Consider the following 18949-nt stretch of genomic DNA (forward strand, 5'->3'; position numbering starts at 1 on the left):
CCAAAGTACTCTCCTGAAACTGGTGCCCGTATTTCAAGTCCCCACCACTTTTCACCCTCTTGTGTTGCTTTTATCACCATCACTATTATTATGGCAGCAACACTTACTATTTATTATATGCTATCCATGGGGTTAAGTGCTATCCCCCCATTATCGTCTTTAATCCCCACCACCATCTTATAAAGTAAACGCTATCATGACCGCCATTTACAAATGAGGAAAGGGGAGTTCAGGTACAGCATGTGTTTGTCAGGGTCATGCAGTGACTGAGTGATAGAGCTGGAAAGAATCCAGGGCTAGTTCGGAGTCCACACTATTGGTCACTCTGTTGTGCTGCCCATTATTTTGCTCGATGGAATTGTTTAAATCAAAGAGCTAAGTGCGTTCCATAGATATTGTTAGAAAATTTTTAGTACCTGTTTGCCTTTAGTACCTATTTACCCTGTCTTCTGTTGACAGAAGGGAAGAAATGAATTGTACTTAATAAACTAAGGAAACTCTGTGTGTGTGTGTGTGTGTGTGTGTTGTGTTTAAACAAATTGCTTATTTATATGATGACTTTACAAAGATGGTCTAAATCCATCACAGAACACCACGACCTCAGACAAGTTCAGCAACAACTTATGGCGAGATGCAGTTGTCCTTGTGACTGTGGAAATGAGGGAAGTGAGTCGATTATGCGTATTTAGTTTCTGCGATACTGCGATTCAAGATGGCCAATCTTGAATGACAGTGCCTCCAAAAATGCAGCCTTGTGGAATTCAGTAATATGCCAGGCCATCTGAGAAGAAGTATGTCTCTGCCTCTTCCTTCTTCCTACCTTTCTAAAACAAAATGTAATAAAGGAGACTGGAAAGATAATATTCAAATGTGATATCCATGATCAGTAAGTTAGATGGCATTTCCCCATTCCTAGGAGATAACTCATACAAATGTGATCCAAATTTGATGAATTTTTTGCTGTATGTGTTAGCGGGCTTTAAAAACTTTAGTTCTGGCATCTGAATGCCTAGCAGTGCTAAGCTCTCATGTACCTGAGGGCTCACTAAAGTGAACAGAGTAGCTGGATGCCAAGTTTAGAGCTTGGGGATTCTGGATCAAGCAGCTGCAAGACTAACAAGAGTGTGTAGGCAACACCCTAAAATAATTTCAAATTTACAGAGAAGTTGCAAGAATAATACAAAGAACAGCCATATATCCTTTACCCAAATTCATCGTTTTTAATATCTGGCCACATATATCTTAGCTCTTTCTCCACATACACTGTATGTGCACACATACACATGTGTTTATTTTTCTGAACCGTGTGAGAGTAGGGATCATACATCATGTCTTTTTTTATGCCTTTATACTGTAGTATCTATTTCCTAAGAATAGGGATAGTCTGTTACTTAACCACAGTGTAGTTATGAAATTCAAGAAATTTAACGTTGAAGCATGGCTTTCATCTCTCCTGTTTTCCATTTTCAGATGTTGTCAGTGGTTCCAATAATGTCCTTCAATAGCACTTTTCCCCTTCAGTCCAGGATCGAGCCTATGATCACATTTTAATTGTCATATCTCTTCAGTTTCTTGCAATTGGGAACAGTTCCTCAGCCTTTCTTTTTCTTTGATGAAATTGATGCTTTTGAAGGATACAGGTCAATTTTTAAATAGAAGATGTTCCTCACTTTGCAGTGACCTATCCCTGGCTGGTGTACAACACAAGGGAAGGTGTATCTTTTTCAGGATATTACACCTGGAGGCACACAAAGTCCATCTGAGCCTCACTGGTGATTAATTTTGGTCACCTGGTTAAGGTGCTATCTAGTTTCTTGGTTTCGAGTTTCATGACTCCCCAGCAACCAATGAGCTTTGTTTTCAAGCAGTTTCAGTCTTTGGGGATACAAACAAAACTAAATGTTGATAATTGAGAAATCAGAAGTATCTTTTCAAGTGTCAAAATATCTTGACAAGTCATAAATTCCTAGAATTGTATAGTGGATAGGGCGTTTAGAATTGAAAAATGTGTATGCTAGGGGCGCCTGGGTGGCTCAGTCGTTAAGTGTCTGCCTTAGGCTCAGGTCATGGTCCCAGGGTCCTGGGATCGAGCCCCACATCGGGCTCCCTGCTCAGCGGGAAGCCTGCTTCTCCCTCTCCCACTCCCCCTGCTTGTGTTCCCTCTCTCACTTTGTCTCTCTCTGTCAAATAAATAAATAAAATCTTAAAAAAAAAAAGGAAAAAATGTGTATGCTGTTAAATTTTGTAATAGACTTTTTCAGAGCAGTTTTAGGTTTATAGCAAAATGGAGCAGAAAGTACAGAGTACCATATAACCCTACCCCACCCACACACACACAACATCCCCCACTGTCAACATCCCACCAGCGTGGTCCATTTGTTATAATCAGTGAACCTACAACAAAGCATCATTATCATCCAGAGTCCATAGTTCCAGTTAGGGTTCACGCTTGGTGTTATACCTTCCAGATGTGTTTTTTAGAAGTCAATTTAGAGTGTCCATTTGCTGTACTCTTCAGTTCACTATTCAGGGCTGTTACTTTTCTAAATTCCTTTATAAGGAATACGTGTCTTTGTATCTTGTGTTTAATTATGCCTCTTCCTTTACTCGTTTTTATAATGATTATATCTTTCTAGTTTACTTCACTTTAAGGTCAGCTTTTAATACCATATCAACAGAGCGAGAGAAGCTGAAGCAGCTGATGGAACAGGATGTCTCCTCCTCCCCCTCTGCCCAGGTCATCGGCCTGAAACACGCCCTGTCATCCGTAAGTTGCATGTCTGTGTCACAGAAATGCCTGACCACCTGGCCATGCTCATGAATTTTTTTATATTTTCCGACTCCATGGTTGTGTTGAAAATTCATGAGAAAACCCAACAAATTATCCAAATTCTATTTTAACCTTGTATCGGATCTGCTAATTCTGAACAGCAAAACTGAGCCTACCTCCAATCTTAGTAACTCGTATTTCATGGAGCATTAGATACCTTAAGTTTGGTTTCCTTCCATTTATCTTGATTTTTCTGTTTCTGTAAAGCGTTTATTGTGTGTTTGTGTGGGTCTTCCAGATACTTGTTTCTCATTACAAAATCCAAGGTTTGGAGGTTCCTGTACTTCTTGAGCTTAGAGTGACTTTGCAAGTGACAGGTAGCAGAAGGCAACTTTAAATTCACTCATCTTCTCTGCTGCCCAGCAGTGATCCTGCTTACCACTCTTTCAAAGTTATTTGGAAGTGATTTGATTCGGTAAGGTAAAACTTTTAGCTGCCTTTTCCTGCATGGGCATAGAGAGGTGAGTCATAAGGAGTGTCAGATAATCATTGCATTTTCATCACAACAGAAATATCAGGCTCCAGCCTCAAGTCAGCCCTTCTGTTATTCACTCTCTCTCTACATTTTCCCCTTGATTTCAGTTGGACTCCATTCAGGTGCAGTGTCCTAGGACTCTACCTTGAACGGTTGGTGTTGTCTGGTTACTCACTCTGTATCTATCGAAAAGCTGGCAGGTTTTAAAAATAACATACTTATTATGTCATTTGTATTTATTTTACTTATTTATATATTTCTTTTATTTTTATTTTATTATGTTATTTCATTATGCCCCTAGTCTTTGCTTGTCCTTTCGAATCCCTAGTACAAATAGAGAGTGTGCGCACATGGGAAATTACCAGCTGAAGCAATACCAAACTTTTTGTTTAGGGTTAAGTTGGGGAGATGAATTTTAGGATCTTGTTTTCAGGAGCTAATTCAGGCTTCGAGAGAACTAGAAAATATCCGTTCATCTTTTCGATTCCTTACGTTACTGAGAAAAGTAAAGTAATGATTTTGGTGTGACCGTAATGGGAAACACATTACCAGTCGTGCATAGTTGTTGTTGAAGAATACTTAGGAATATTTCCTCACTTGGCGGTCCAAGTATGTTATCTTTGAAAGAAATAAAAAATAATGTGGCCTTACTCCACATAGAGGGTCTTAATGTCATTCACCCTGAGGAACTCTGGGTTTTCTAAGGTCAGAGAGAGAAACACCCCTTTTGGATTGCAGTGGACAGCCAGCTGCACACTGGGAGCTATTTGGGTTTGAGAGAAGAGAAGTGTGGTTTTGTTTTGTTGTGTTTTGTTTTTAAGTTTATTTTTTAGTGCTACAGAGCATTTCTTTGTTCCCAGTAGGTTGACTTTTAGTACTTTCAGAAGGTACCTCTGATGGGCTTCCCCAGCCCCTCTCAAAGCGGTCTTCCTGTCTCCCGCCCTCCTCCCTTGGGAGGTCTGGCCTCATCTTCTTAGTCGGCTTGTCTGGTAGAGGACATGGTATCCTAGGCCAGAGCTGTTACCCTTCTAAGGAATTTACTTTCTCCCATGTTCAGGATTTTGGAAACTTAAGATATAACAAAATGATCCTTTCTTTCCTTTTTTTGGCTTGGATTCTGGATTAAATTCAAAGCTTGTTTTTTAAAAATAACATTTTTAGTGTCCTCCCAGGGCTATCAGAATGCATATGTTTGTGCTGTATATGCAGTCTTGGCATTCTTCTTTCTTCTGCCTGTGGCTTACAAAGGAAAGAGAAGCTGCTAAAATAACACATTTTTCAGGCCATACTAAGAGTCTAACATTGGTATAGATTCTAGCCACTGACTGATGCTAAGATGCCAGCAAAATGTTGGTCAGAAAAAAGTGAGTACCCCATAGAGATTGTTACATGTACTTGTGTGTATTAAGAACATTTACTCAGTGTTTCCTAAATGATCCTCAAGAATTTCCAAATAACCCATTCCATTCCTGGGTATTAAAAAATAAAACCAACATCCTGCTTGAGATCCAGGCAGTAGATCAGACAGTGCCACATCCTTCTATGATCTCAGCAGGTAGACCCTGTGGGCACTAATGGATGGGAAAGGCTCTGAGCTTCTTGGAAGAGAGCCTGATAGACAGACAGGACAGATCTGTGTGCAGGCACCTGGAGAGCTGACTGTGGGAGTGTCTGGGGGGACAATCAGGCACACTTGCCCTTTTCCAAAGACAGATCATTTGGAAACATCTTCCTTTACCTTCAAGCTAGTTCCTTCCCATTTGGGAGGTTGGGATAGGGAATCTGACCCGCCCAGGGGTGGGTTTACATGTGTCCAGTTCCCTCCCCCAATTCCCAGGGCCCTAGTCCTTAGCCTTTATCCAGGTAAGTGAAAGTATGTCATTGTTGTTTTCAATTAAATGTCTTAGTCATGAAGAATGAATAAAACAATCATCACCTATATTGGGAAATAATAAAATGAATCCTCCACAAAATCCTAATTCCAAGCACACTTCTTAAGATCCAGTTCAAAAAAAGATCCAGTTCAGCTGGTATGAGAATTAAATAGCATTAAAAGATGTCCAATCATAAGGGGTGGGAGAAGCATCCTCTTTAAAGATGAGAGAAGCATGGGGTCATAGGGAGGGAGCTGGGGAGGGAGGGCCATGAAACCACTAGCCTAGTAAGAGCTGAAGGTGTTGGTGATTTCCTTCCCCACTGAAAGGAAATCCTCGCCAGTCCCTTCTTCCATGCCCAGAAGTGAGACCAGAGAAGGGACATCACTTCCAAAGTTCGGTGTCTTTGATCTCCCTGGCATCGCAGAACCGTATCCTGTTGGATAACATTCAAGAAAGAAGTCCAGGAAGTGCCCTCCTCAGGCACTTCTCACAGGACCGTCCCCCTGGGCCCACTGCTGTGCTTTTCTGATACATCCATTTATTAACAGAGCCCCACTATTTTTAACATGTTCCAGGCCCTAGCACAAAACACAGACCTTAAAGAACGCTTACGCAGAATCCATGCTGAGTCTCTGCTCCTCGATTCCCCCGCTGCTGCCAAGTCGGGTGACAGTCTGGCAGAGGTGGGTAAGGCTTCTCGGCTGGGAATGTTTCCACGACCGCCACCCCCTCACCTGACACCCTCTGTCCAGTCCCTCTGCCTCTGTTTCCCCCTCGGGAGTGGGGAGTGGTGCTCACAAGTCTGCCCGCCCCCCCCCCAGCTGCTGCAGGGTCTGAGCCGCCTGCCAGCCCCCCAAAGCTTTCCTGAGTATATGCTAACTGCATTGGTAAACTGCTCCCCCCCTCAGAAGTCTTCTTCCCTTTGTATTTCTTTACCCCCTTTCCTCCTAAGTATCACCTTTTCACTAGTTATTACTAGAGTCGGAATGCAGAGAGACAAACATTTTCTCCTGTTACTTCTGAAGAGGCCTCATTTTCTCTGCCCTGTGGTATCCCAAGTTGCCCTCTCTGTGACATCCCCTCCCCCCTTTCTTTGTGACCGGTACCTTCTTCTCCTGTGATTTTTTTTTTTTCTCTTTTAAAAAGCACAGCTGTACCCTGTGAAGGAAAAAATACTGTATTACAATTGAAGTGTCTTGGTCAACCAATAATATGTTAAAATGTCTCTTCTTAAAACTCAGGATGTTTATACAAAATGTTCCTTGCGTGTGTTTAAAATGAGAAACTGCAGAAAAGATACAAGTGGATTACTCAGAAAATAAGTAGAAAAGAATAATAAAGAATAATAAGGCTTCAAACCTGTTTTTAGCTACTGTATGTCTCAGATATGCTGTATTTTTCATTAACGAACTTATTAGACTGAGAGCACTTAAAATAAAAAGAAGGAAGGTACTATACAAGGGGTGTGTGTGTGTGTGTGTGTGTGTGTGTGTGTGTGTGAATTTTATTAAAAGGAGTTTCTGATGTTGAAGGTGAATCCCTCTTCCTCCTTCTCCTGTCCTCAAAGAAAACAAACCCCCCACACAATACTTCAGTCCGTGGGAAGCCGCATGTTCAGGCAAAGAGGAGGCTAGCGGCTGAAATTGGTCAGCACCTGGGGCGAGGCCTGGGCATCTGCAGCCACGGGGACCACGGGCTCGGCCACACGCCAAGGGGGACCTTGTTCTCCTACGCTGGGACCTACGCTGTCTCTGCAGAGGCTCCCAGGATGCTGTTACTTCTGAGACGTGTCGGAAGTTGAGCATGACATTTCTCCACAGACTCACTCCCCACCAAGAGATCTTTTCCGTCATTTTAGCCCAGACCTAAACTGAATCATCTTTAAAGCTGAGCACCTGAACATTACCGGGGTGACCTTCATTTTAGGCCCGGGCAGGGAAGTGTGCAAGGTTGCTGGAGCAGGGCGCAGGCACTCCGTGCCATCACTCTGTGTTGGTGGCTGCCAGACGCCGTGGCGTTCCATGGGGTTTCTTGTCTCTTGTGAGACAGTGCTTACCTTCTAAGTAGTACTGCCACCTGATTATATCTGTCTGTTTAAGCAAGCTGACCCCTCATTTATGGTTCTGTGTATTGATGCTTAGTGTGTATACTTGGGGCTATTTGCATTTTGGAAAGGAAACCAGAATCACAAGTCTTTACAATGTATGCTTTTATTTTATTTTTTTTAGAGATTTTATTTATTTATTTGACAGAGATCACAAGTAGGCAGAGCGGCAGGCAGAGGGAGAGGGGGAAGCAGACTTCCCGCTGAGCAGGGAGCCCGATGCGGGGCTCAATCCCAGGACCCTGGGATCGTGACCAGCGCTGAAGGCAGATGCTTAACCAACTGAACTCCCCAGGCGCCCCTTAACAATGCATGTTTTCAAACCGATCTCACAAGGAATGTACCTGAAGGCTCAAGTGTCCTTGAGGAGGGACAGTAGTATCCCCCACATTCACACTTTCCAAAACAACCTTCTGGAGTCCTGCTGATGGAGTGTTCTCCTTGCTGTTTCCTCTTTCAGTGATTTTCTGTTCTCCTTGTCTTATCCTGCTTTTCACTGAGTGACTCAGGCTCCCTTTCCCAGAAAGGGAAAAGCCATTCTTGTCTTCAGGAAACCAGAGAGTGAGTGGAAGTGGCCGCCCCAGAGCCTAAAAATTCCATTCCCGTTTATTTTTCTTAGGTGGCTCACAGACACCCCAGGCATTCTGTCAGGGAGTGACAGTCCCCACAGTGGGGTCAGCCCAGGGCACTCTGTTCTCTGTGTTTCTGTCTCATCCCTTACCTCTGGGTTGTGCAGATTACCCATCTTTGGCATCGAGCCTGGCTCCTAGATTCTAAAATCCCCCCTCTCCTATCAGGAATTACTCTCACATTCTATTAAGTTCTCCTGCTTTGTGTTTCTGAATGTGAACATTTAATATTATCAGCTTATTAGTTCTTATATTATTTTAGGTTTCAAATGAAAGGCTAAGTGACCTTGGGTGATAACATTCTACTAAACCTACGGTCCACTTAAGAGACTGATAAGGCAGGGCGCCTGGGTGCCTCAGATGGTTAAGCCTCTGCCTTCAGCTCAGGTCATGATCCCGGGGTCCTGGGATGGAGTTCTGCATCGGGCTCCCTGCTAGGCGGGGAGCCTGATTTTCCCTCTGCCTCTGCCTCTCTCTTTCTCTCTCTGACTCTCATGAATAAATAAATAAAACATTAAAAAAAGAGAGAGACTGATGAGGCAAGAACTTTTAAAGCAATGTCTGAAAGAGAAGAACAGAACTTTTTAAATTGCCTCTCTGCTATATTCCATATGCAGTTGAGTCCATTAACTCACAAAATCCTAGCCACAGTTCTTTGAGGTAGGTGATGATAGTTTCATTTTAGAGACAAGGAAACCAGAGAGGTTAAGTAGCTTCCCCCAGGGCACACAGCTAGTAAGAGTCCCAGCTGGGATTTCAGTCCACATCTGGCAAGTCGGAAGTGTTTTCTCAATAGCATCACTGCTATATATTGAGGAATGTACCAGGCCAAAAAATACGACAGAGTGAAGCTCCAGTAGTGAAAATATGCTGGGGATGGTGTGAGAATGGACCGAATCACTATCTCAGGCATAAACACCATTTCGTATGAAAGAGACAAATATCTGATAGAAGAGGCTCTAAAACCAATGGGGAAGAGATGGATTTTTCAATAAATTCAGTTGGCACAGCTCAAAAGCAATTTGGAAAGCAGTTTAAATCTTTCCATTGCCACTAAAATGAATCGCTAGTGAATTAGAGTTAAATATAAAAACTAAAATTGAAATAGATTGATTTAAGTATTTATCAAATGGCCAGAGTAGGGAGGACTTCCTAAACTTGGAAACAATAGAAAAATTACAAAAGAAATGTTGACTAGATCTGACAGGATATTTTTTGGGAAAAAATGGTGTGTGTGAAAAAATGAGGCAAATAATAAACGAAAAATATTTTCAGTGAAAATGATAGACTCAGATAATGCAAAAAAGGTGATAATGTTTTTAATGTGTAAGTAATTAATAGGTAGTAACAAACAACTGAAGACCTCAACAAATGAATGAGAAAAGGGACACAGTTCACCAGAAAAACCCAAATACACTGGGTTTTTTAAAAAACTTTGGATGTTGTAATGCTTATAAATTCACAAGAAGGTGCAAAGAAATGCAAAGAGTTCCCATGCACCCTGACCTAGTCTCCCCCAACGTTAACATCTCTACAGCTAGTTTTTTAAAAAGAAAAAACTGTTGACCTAATTCTTTTTTTTTTTTTAAGATTTATTTATTTATTTGAGAGAGCGAGAATGAGAGAGAGAAAGAGTACATGAGAGGGGGGAGGGTTAGAGGGAGAAGCAGGCTCCTCGCTGAGCAGGGAGCCCGATGCGGGACTTGATCCAGGGACTCCAGGATCATGACCTGAGCCAAAGGCAGTTGCTTAACCAACTGAGCCACCCAGGCGCCCCTGTTGACCTAATTCTTAACAAAGAAATGCAAATTAAAACGATTAGATTTACAAAATTTTTCTAAATTATAGTATTTTATGCCCTTAAAGATATAGAGAAAACAGAGGTTCTCTTATTTGTTAATATAATTAGGTAATATATATATTACTATAAACATTTTTAATAATTCTTCTGGGAACTGATTCTAAAAAATAATGATAATGTCTCATTATTTACAAAAGACATTTGCAAACGTGTTCACCATCTTTACAAATTTGGAAACACTCTTAACTTCCAATACATAAAAGGGTTACTCTGTAACACCCATATATAATAAAGTATTATCTATCAACTAAAGTTAATGTCTCAAAAAACTAACAGCCTGGGGAAAAGTTCACAATATAATGTTAAATGAATATATCAGACTATATAAAGACTATGTACAGTGTGATCCCAGTATTTCAAACTTAAATCTATGTATCTATATACAACCTATTCACATATACATACACACCATATCTACATACACATATATATATATATATACACACACAAATATTTTAATATTAAAAAATATACCAACAGGTTAATAGGGGCCACATCTGGGTGATGAAGCTTTAAATAATATGTATTTTATTTACATTTTTCTGTATTTTCTATTTTGAACACATACTACTTTTATCCTCAGGATACATGTTAATTTTTTAAAAAATGATTATGGTACAGTGTTTGGGGAAAGTTCATATATATATATGTATATGAGTACATATACATATGTGAGTACATATAGATATGAGTACAATTATTTTAAAACAGAGCAAGACCATGTGTATAAAAAGGATGGGCGAGAAATGTATCAAAATGCTTATAGTGGTTTTAGTGTGATAGGATTATGAGTGTTCCTCTCCTTCCCTTTTCTCTGTTTATCTTTTTTCAAGGTAAAAAAATAGATAAACAACCATTCAGACCTTCTAAACTTGTGGGGAAATCATTGAACTGAATGACCAAGTTGATATTTAACAAGTGCAGTCCTGTGTGTATAAGGTAGCATGCTGGGGCTTGGAGCTGCTGCAGTCCCATTGAGTTTTCAGTGGGTATTAATAGGAAGTTTCTGGAGGGGTGGAACACCACAAGGGGCTCAGGCTAGGTGTATAATTTTCACCGTTTGTCAGCCAACCCTGATCCACCAGTCTAGAAGGAGGAAGATAGAGAGGAAGAATGACTGGTAATGAATTAATGACTATAACAAGTAAATAAATCATTAGAGTCTTATATGGCCATGGCACACCAAGCCCCAGGAAGATTCTGTTGTTTTGGTGAGCATTGAAGGAGCTCAGTTATTCCCTGTGGTGTCTCCTCTTTTGAGGAGACCAGTCTTCCCCTTGAAGGTAACAAGTGTGGTACTTGTTTGTAGATCCTCAAGTGGTCTCTTTGTCAGGGCAGAGGAAGCATGCTTTTCACAAGGCTATATGGATATTAAAATGGGTAGGACCTTTGAATGACCAGGTGTCTTATTTAGGAAAAATCCAGGAGGAAGGGATAGCCATTTAAATGTGTTCCTGAAGTAAACATTTCATAAAGGGACCACTCTGAAAATCTGCTGTGGCCCTCCTGTTATCACATTCCCATTTTGGATATAAGTTGTTTATGAGACTGAAGAGTGTATCCTGAACTCATGAAATAACTTCTTGAAAATACATAATCCGCTTTTACTTTTGTTTCCCAAATTATTCTGGGACTCATTTATCAGATACACAATGACACAGAAGCAGCTCCCTTATCAGCCCCATGAGAAATGTGAGTGGTAGGGAAGTTGAGGGCAACAGTCTTCTCCTCTGGTTTGAAGGAATCGAATCATCTTGTCCTGAATTTGTTCTCATTCCTCAAGGTCTAGTCAGGTGTCACCTCTTCTGTGAAGCCCTCCCTAAACCAAAGCCTGAAATAGAATCAATCAATCTCACCTTCCTCTTCCCTTCTGTAGTACTTTTCTCTCCCGCAGTCTTGGTCTCCTGTGTTGGGTGCATTCTCTGTGCCACTCATTCAGGCCAGAAACCTGGTCTTATTCATCCTTATATCTCCCCAAAGCCAGGATAGAGCAGTTGTTCAATTTGTTGAGTTGTATTGAATTTGCACTTGCAAATTGAATAGAAAGCACATTCTCAAACAAAGTATTTCGGTCCTTCCCAGAGGGGAAGTTTAGACCCAGCAAAGTAGGGAAGGGAGGGCCATGCAAGATGAGAAAATCATGATATGCCATGGTGTTGTTTGTAAGGAGGCTTACAAAGGGGATTGGGAGTTTCCTTCCCTCTTGGAGTCATTGTGGTTAGAGAGAGACTGACAAAGAGAATTTATCTCATTCATCCATGAATAATGAATGATCTGCCACCAGGGGCACTTTTGGGCCAAACCACACTGTGTGTTTGTCAAGGGATGCCTCAAAAGCAGCATGTTGGCCTCTGGGAGAGCGTGGGGGCAGAAGAAAGCAATGTTGCTCTGAATCAGCCATGCAAGGACATATACTGAGTATAATTCCGAAGAAATTTTAGGATGAAAAGAAACATCCTGCAGTGGTAGAGAATAAGAGGATATGAATCAGAGAGTGTTGGAATTTTCCCCCTCTTAAATGGAAACGAAGACTGACCTGGACAGTCTGTTTTGGCTTTGAGATTTGTTGCATGTACCTAAACAGTGATGGTACCTATGAAGTGAGGTGCCCATTTGGGGGAGACCTTTGTTTTTCATTTTGTTTTGTGTGAGGTTGCTTCTCCTCAACTTGGGAGCTGACCTCTGCTTTGAGCTGCTTGTTTGCATGCGCCTGTGACCTTGTGTATCGTGCAATGAAATCAGTTGTTTATTTTGCTTCTCTTGAGACTGTTTCTAATTATATGCAATTTTGTGTTTGTGTTTCAAACAGGAAAACTCCAGAGATGACAGCCGAGCTCTGGTCCATCAGCTTTCCAACGAGAGTAGACTCTCCATCACTGACTCCCTTTCGGAGTTTTTTGATGCACAGGAAGTTCTGTTATCTCCAAGCTCTTCAGAAAATGAGGTTTGAGCACTGTTTTCAGTTAGGTGCCTCAAAACCTCTTTTGTTGCTTTACTCGTTCAGTAAATACCCATCTTTAGAAATGCTTAACTAAATGGCCTCTCTCTACCATTACATTCTGAGGATCTTCTTGTAACTCCTACCTCCAAAAACACAAAAAGATACAAGACCTTAGGGAAAGGTTGCAAAAGTAGGTGTTGGGTACTTCCTCATTTCTGTTACTTGATTTGTTGTACCTCTTTTCAATTACTTGTTAATCATTTTAACTATTAACTAGTCATTTCTACCACAGGGCCAGAAAATAGCATCTTGTTTTTTTTTTAATGAGTGAATTTACCAATATTAATTTATAACATGCCATTATTATATTATTATAATTCTTATAATATGGCTATTATAATTCATTTATAATATATAATAATACTGTTTTATATTGATGCATAAAAATCGTACTTTCCTGAATAAGCAAGTATCATAGTTGGCATTACTTGTGAAAATGCAAATTGATAATTTTACCCCTTTAGTATAGAAATACTAATCTTATTTAATTTCCATAGAAGATTCTTTTCTTTCACAAATGGTTAAAAGACAAATTATAACTCATTCTATGCAAACACTAACAAATTCTGAAATGCAGTCTGAATTAATAAGAATTTCTGTAATAACTATAGTCTTGAGTTTATTTATGTTTCCTTTGGGATAACTGGTCAAGAAAGTATAAAAATTTTAATAACAGGTGTTTATCATGAACACCTTCGAGGCAGACCGGTGTATGGGCCTCTATGAAAACAACCCTATTTCTGTAGGTTTGTAATGGTGGGATTCAAGATGTTTGATGATTTGGATTAAAGGTTTGATGAAAATCTGGTTTGTTTACTCTTTCTCTAATGTATGTTTTTTTCCCCATAGATTTCTGAAGATGACTCCTATGTCAGTGACATAAGTGATAACGTTTCCTTAGACAATCTCAGTAATGACTTAGATAATGAGAGACAGACCTTGGGTAAGATGTAAATTATATGATATCTGAAAGCTTGCATCTTCACACAATACTAACAAGCATATATAGAGTATCTGCTGCAGGCATTGAACTGTAACACATACTATATAAGAGAAGACATGCTCCCTACCCTTGAGGTTTATATAATCTAGGTGGGGAGATAGCACTCACGTGTGAAAAATGTATTCATTCAAATAAATTTGTCTGCTCATGAAAACTTCTATTTTATAAAGTGAATGTATACTAATTATCATATAAATAACAAAAATTAATCCAACAGAGACCCCTGATAATGGTCAAATATTCTCTCTGCAAACATATTACAATATAGGTTTTTGCCTTTAGGTACCTAGTAGTTTTCATGATTTAGGAATTTTATAGGGATCATGTAATAAAAAAGTCTGGTCTAACTGGTTATTTTTATTTTTTTAAGATTTTAAAGATTTTATTTTTTTAAGATTTATTTATTTGAGAGAGAGAAAGAGAGAGAGAGCACGAGCAGAGTGAAGGGCAGAGGGAGAAGCAGGCTCCCCACTGTGGGGCTCAATCCCAGGACTCCAGGATCATGACCTGAGCTGAAGGCAGATCCTTAACTGGCTGAGCCACCCAAGCGCCCCTCTAAGTGGTAATTTAGCCGTAGATTCTTCAAGATAACACATTTAAAAGTAACCAAAAAAAAGTAACTGCTACCTCCTAGAAGGGAGGATGGGGTTGTCAAGTCTTTATTACTGGTTAATCCCAAGAGCAAAATGATGCCCAGGAAATGTTAGTTTGAACCGTGGGGTATCCAGAGTGTCTCCCCAAACAGCGTTGATTTAGGAAGTCTGTTTAGGAAGAATCAGCCCATTGGACAGTTCTCTGCATGGATCCTGTACCATCAAATATTCCCAGTCCTGGTACTCAGTACGTCTCGGGTCTTGAGGTTTGTCTGTGTCACGTATTGGATACCCAGGGCACTACCTATTTCCATATCTACCCAGAGGAGAGGGACCATGTCGGTGCTTTTTCTATTTTGGTACTTCTCAGGTTAGTAAGTATGTGTGAAATATGAGTTGTTATCTGGATGCCAAAGAACCTACTCTCTGGGGACCACAAAAAAGGTAGGTAGTTTTACCATTCTCTGGCAGAATATCCTTTCAGCATCAGATCTGCTAAAAGTCCGATGCTCATTACATTCTATCTTGCTTGAAATGTTTCTGGAGAAATGAACCCTTTGGTGAAAAAGTCTGCAAACCATAATGGTTCAAAGGAGAAAGCCAATAATATAGTAGCTACTTGTTTTTCTAGAAAAACAAGGAGATGAATTGAGAGAGAAATGAAGAAACATCACATCCCCTTGATAAACAGCACGCACACTAAAATGGCATTCTGGCCGTGCATGAGGAAGTCAGACAAATGCTGAAGTCCTCATTCTCTTTGAGGCCTTAGCTAGGGGCCAAGGGGAATGCAGGGAAAGAGGGTTCAGAGGTCATAGTTGGAAACAGAAGACTTGCCCCAGAACCTAAGACCAGAGCTGTGCTGAGTTGACATCAGCCAGGAAAAGCACTGAAACTAAGGCTGGTTCTATCTTATTCCACAGCCATTTTGCTAGAATGCTGACCAACACATTGTCTTGGCTTGAACAAACACTAGGCCAAACCCAGCTTTCTTTTTCAGCAGTATTTAGAAGTAAAAATAGGTGTCCTCCCGTTTAACTGTCTCTGTTGAAGATGAGACTTCTAAACCTCAGTACTCTACTGAAAAGATTGGATGTAGAAATAATGTTTGCACATTATGACACACTTTTGCCTACAAAAGGAAATAGGGATTAAATCAAGTTCTTGATAATTAATGATACGAGAATTTTTCTGAGCCCGTAGTAAAGGCTAGATATTTAGAGTGCTTCCTATTGATTTTTTCCTCCCCAAATCAGGAGGCAAATACTAGGATCTGTCACTGTAATGGGTGCTATGGGAGGTTCAGGGTTTAGGAATATAGATTCATGACCAGGTTTCCTTGGTTAACCTCAGCTCTGCCATTCACTGGTACTGTGTTCTAGGTCAAGTTACTTAAGAGATGATATATGTAAAGTATATGTAAAAATATATAAGGTAATATATGTAAAATTCTTGAAGACCTGATGCTCCAGAGCAAAAACTAGATAGATATTGGTCATTAATTGATAGTAGTCATCATATACTGTTGTTTCAAAATCTAGATTAGTGTAATCAGAGAAAATATTTTGAGATTACATAGAGAGCTGTTTTTAAAAACTACTTTCATTTGCAGCTGTTCGGTTGGGTAAATCAGATTTTTGCTCATGTCAAACAATTAAAAAAAATTCAACAATTAATTGGATGCTTGGGTTAACATAAGACTGCAAAGTGTGACCCCAGTTTCATACTTCTCTGTTTATTAAAACAGCCTCTTTATTCAGAGCAACTGGCTTTACAATGAGTAAATGTTAAATATTTCTTTTTAATAGATAAATATATGCAAATAAAATGCCCCTTTCTCATATGTTGATGAGATTTCATTTGAAAATAGGCTCAGTTGGGATGGGAAAAGAATGTCAGAGCCTGAGCCAAAGGAAGTGTCACAAAGAAAAAGACTGGTAGATTTAAATGTTTTATTCATCAATGAACCACATGGACCAGATTTAAAGATAAATGCCAAATAGGGATTTGATTGTAAAATGAATATGAAAACAAAAAAAAAAATACATCTTAGTATATAAATAGGAAAGCAGACAATTCAGAAAAGAAGTGTTTATGAAAGCATTCCAAATCACACTAGGAGTTTTTTTTTTTTTAAAGGTTTTATTTATTTGTTTGACAGAGGGAGACACAGTGAGAGAGGGAACACAAGCAGGGGGAGTGGGAGAGGGAAAAGCAGGCTTCCCGCAGAGCAGGGAGCCTGATGCGGGACTCGATCCCAGGACCCTGGGATCATGACCTGAGCCGAAGGCAGACGCTTAACGACTGAGCCACCCAGGTGCCCCTAGGAATTTTTTTAATGGAAGTTAAAACAAGGAAATAATACTGTCCGCCCAACAATTTGCCAAAAATTGAAAAAAATGATGATAAGCCCAGAAAGATCTCAAGAGATGGACACACGTGTGCTGCTGATAAATAGGAAATTGATACAGCTTTTTTGAGGAGCCATCTGATCATATGACTCAAATGTCTAAAAATGTTTATAGTCTTTGACATAGTAATTCCATGTCTATATATCCTAAGCAAATACTCAGAGATATAATCAAATCTTAAGAATATAAATATTCAGTACTTGGTTTTTTTTTTTTTTTTTTTTGCATCATAGCAAAACATAGAAACAAATCTAAAAGTCCAACAATAGAGAAATGATTTAGTAGATTACGGCATATCCATAGCATGGAATTTTTTTACAGTCATTATACGTAATGTTTTAGGAGAATATTGAATAGCATGGAAAAACAGTTAAGGGAATAAGCAGAACATAAAACTAGATGTGCTATATGAGCTCTGGATGGAGAAAATACTACATGAAAATACTCCAGAATACAAACAGCTACTATTTGTGGGTAGTGGGATAATGGAAGACTTTTATTTCCCTTTCCATTTTTCTGTAATAAACATAATTGTTTTTATCAGAATTTGAAGTGATTTTTAAAAAGGGTTTAAAAGTTTTTATTTTAAAGATTTTTATTTATTTATTTGTCAGAGAGAGAGAGAGAGCACAAGCAGGGGGAGCAGCAGAGGGAGAGGGAGAAGCAGGCTCCTCACTGAGCAAGGAGCCCGATGTGGGACTCGATCCCAGGACCCTGGGATCATGACCTGAGCTGAAGGCAGACGCTTAATGACTGAGCCACCCAGGAGTCCCAAGGGTTTAAAAGTTTTTAATCAGGGGCGCCTAGGTGGCCCAGTGGGTTAAGCGACTGCCTTCGGCCGGTGTCCTGGGATCAAGTCCTGCTTTGGGCTCCCTGCTCAGCAGGGAGCTACTTCTCCCTCTGTTGCCCCCCTGCTTGTGTGCTTGCTCTGTCTCTCTCTGTCAAATAAATAAATAAATAGAATCTTTAAAAAAAAAAGTTTTCAATCAGCTTGAAGTGCTTTTTAAAAAATCTAAAGAGTTTAGGGGTGTCTGGGTGGCCCAAACTGTTAAGCGTCTGACTCTTAATTTCCGCTCAGGTCTTGATCTCTGGGTCAGGAATCCAAGCCCCACGTTGGGCTCCACGCTGGGCATGGAGCCTACTCAAACAAAAATTTAAAAATAAATAAAAATCTAAAGAGTTTAAAGGTATAAACAGTAACTGCTCCGAGCATAGAAATCCAGTTTCCAGCTTTATCCTAAGTGTGTTTAAGCTATGAGGCACTAGCTTCTGAGTAGGAACTTGAAGACCTCCCTGTGAATAAAGTCCACGAGTTTTAGCGCGTGTAATTTTGGGTGCTCAGCTGGGGTGCACGGAACTCTTTAATTTTCTGACTTTCAGTCCTAGATAACTGAGACTAACAGTAGAATCGAGTACTTGCTGGGTCGGGTTTTATTTCTGTGTTTTTTTAAGTAATAAAATAAAAAGTCTTCTGGAAACCACGAGGCTGATTTCCCTTTCAGGACCTTTGCTCGAAAGTGGTGCAGAAGCCAAGTCCAAACGAAGAACTTGCTTGCCGGCTCCGTGCCCCAGCGCCAGGACGATCAGCTTGTGGAACATCCTGCGGAATAACATCGGGAAGGATCTGTCCAAAGTGGCCATGCCGGTGGAGCTGAACGAGCCCCTGAACACACTGCAGCGGCTCTGCGAGGAGCTGGAATACAGCGAGCTTCTGGACAAGGCCGCACAGATCCCCAGCGCCTTGGAAAGGATGGTGAGGAGTTCACCTTCCAGCGGGGCGGTCCTGCCCCTGCGCCCGAGCCGCCAGCAGGCCACTCCCGGGGGCCCAGTGGTGCTAAGGCGAGCAGAGCCAAGCTCTCGGCTCTGCCTTGTGTCTTCTGGATTCTTGTGCAGACACGCTCATTTCTCATGAGCGTCTAGTTCCCCTGTGCCCAGCGGTTTTCCATCATGTGTCAGGATTTGCCATTTTGGGGGAGCTTCTCTGTGACAGTTGGTGCCTCTGGGTAGTTCTGCTCTGTGGTTTTACGCTTCCTTTTTCTCCAGAACCTTACAAGTGATTGTTCTGATATGCCTGACTGGACAACATGTCTTGAGGGCTGTCTGCATGTTTATTTTTTATTATCCCGGGTAGACAGAATTTAATTTCTCAAGTGGTTTTTTCTTGT

The 18949-nt window shown here is 40.5% G+C and overlaps 1 protein-coding gene across 10 annotated transcripts in view; it reads left to right on the forward strand.

Annotated features, from left to right (window-relative positions):
- Positions 1 to 18949, forward strand: part of OSBPL3 (oxysterol binding protein like 3) — a 176180-nt gene that overhangs the window by 124000 nt on the left and 33231 nt on the right. For 6 of the 10 annotated variants that reach the window (XM_064575146.1, XM_064575152.1, XM_064575147.1 and 3 more), the window contains 5 exons: positions 2637 to 2767; positions 5758 to 5865; positions 12586 to 12720; positions 13627 to 13720; positions 18287 to 18537. In XM_064575146.1, the coding sequence (XP_064431216.1) occupies positions 2637 to 2767; positions 5758 to 5865; positions 12586 to 12720; positions 13627 to 13720; positions 18287 to 18537 (719 nt within the window). The remainder of the gene's footprint in view (positions 1 to 2636; positions 2768 to 5757; positions 5866 to 12585; positions 12721 to 13626; positions 13721 to 18286; positions 18538 to 18949) is intronic. The other 4 variants (XM_064575150.1, XM_045864556.3, XM_064575148.1 and 1 more) reach the window with 3 other exon arrangements.

The sequence above is a fragment of the Mirounga angustirostris genome, unplaced genomic scaffold (assembly GCF_029215605.1).
Source record: "Mirounga angustirostris isolate CCGP_5_RB_7025 unplaced genomic scaffold, mMirAng1.0.hap1 SCAF_12, whole genome shotgun sequence".
Lineage (NCBI taxonomy): Eukaryota > Metazoa > Chordata > Mammalia > Carnivora > Phocidae > Mirounga > Mirounga angustirostris.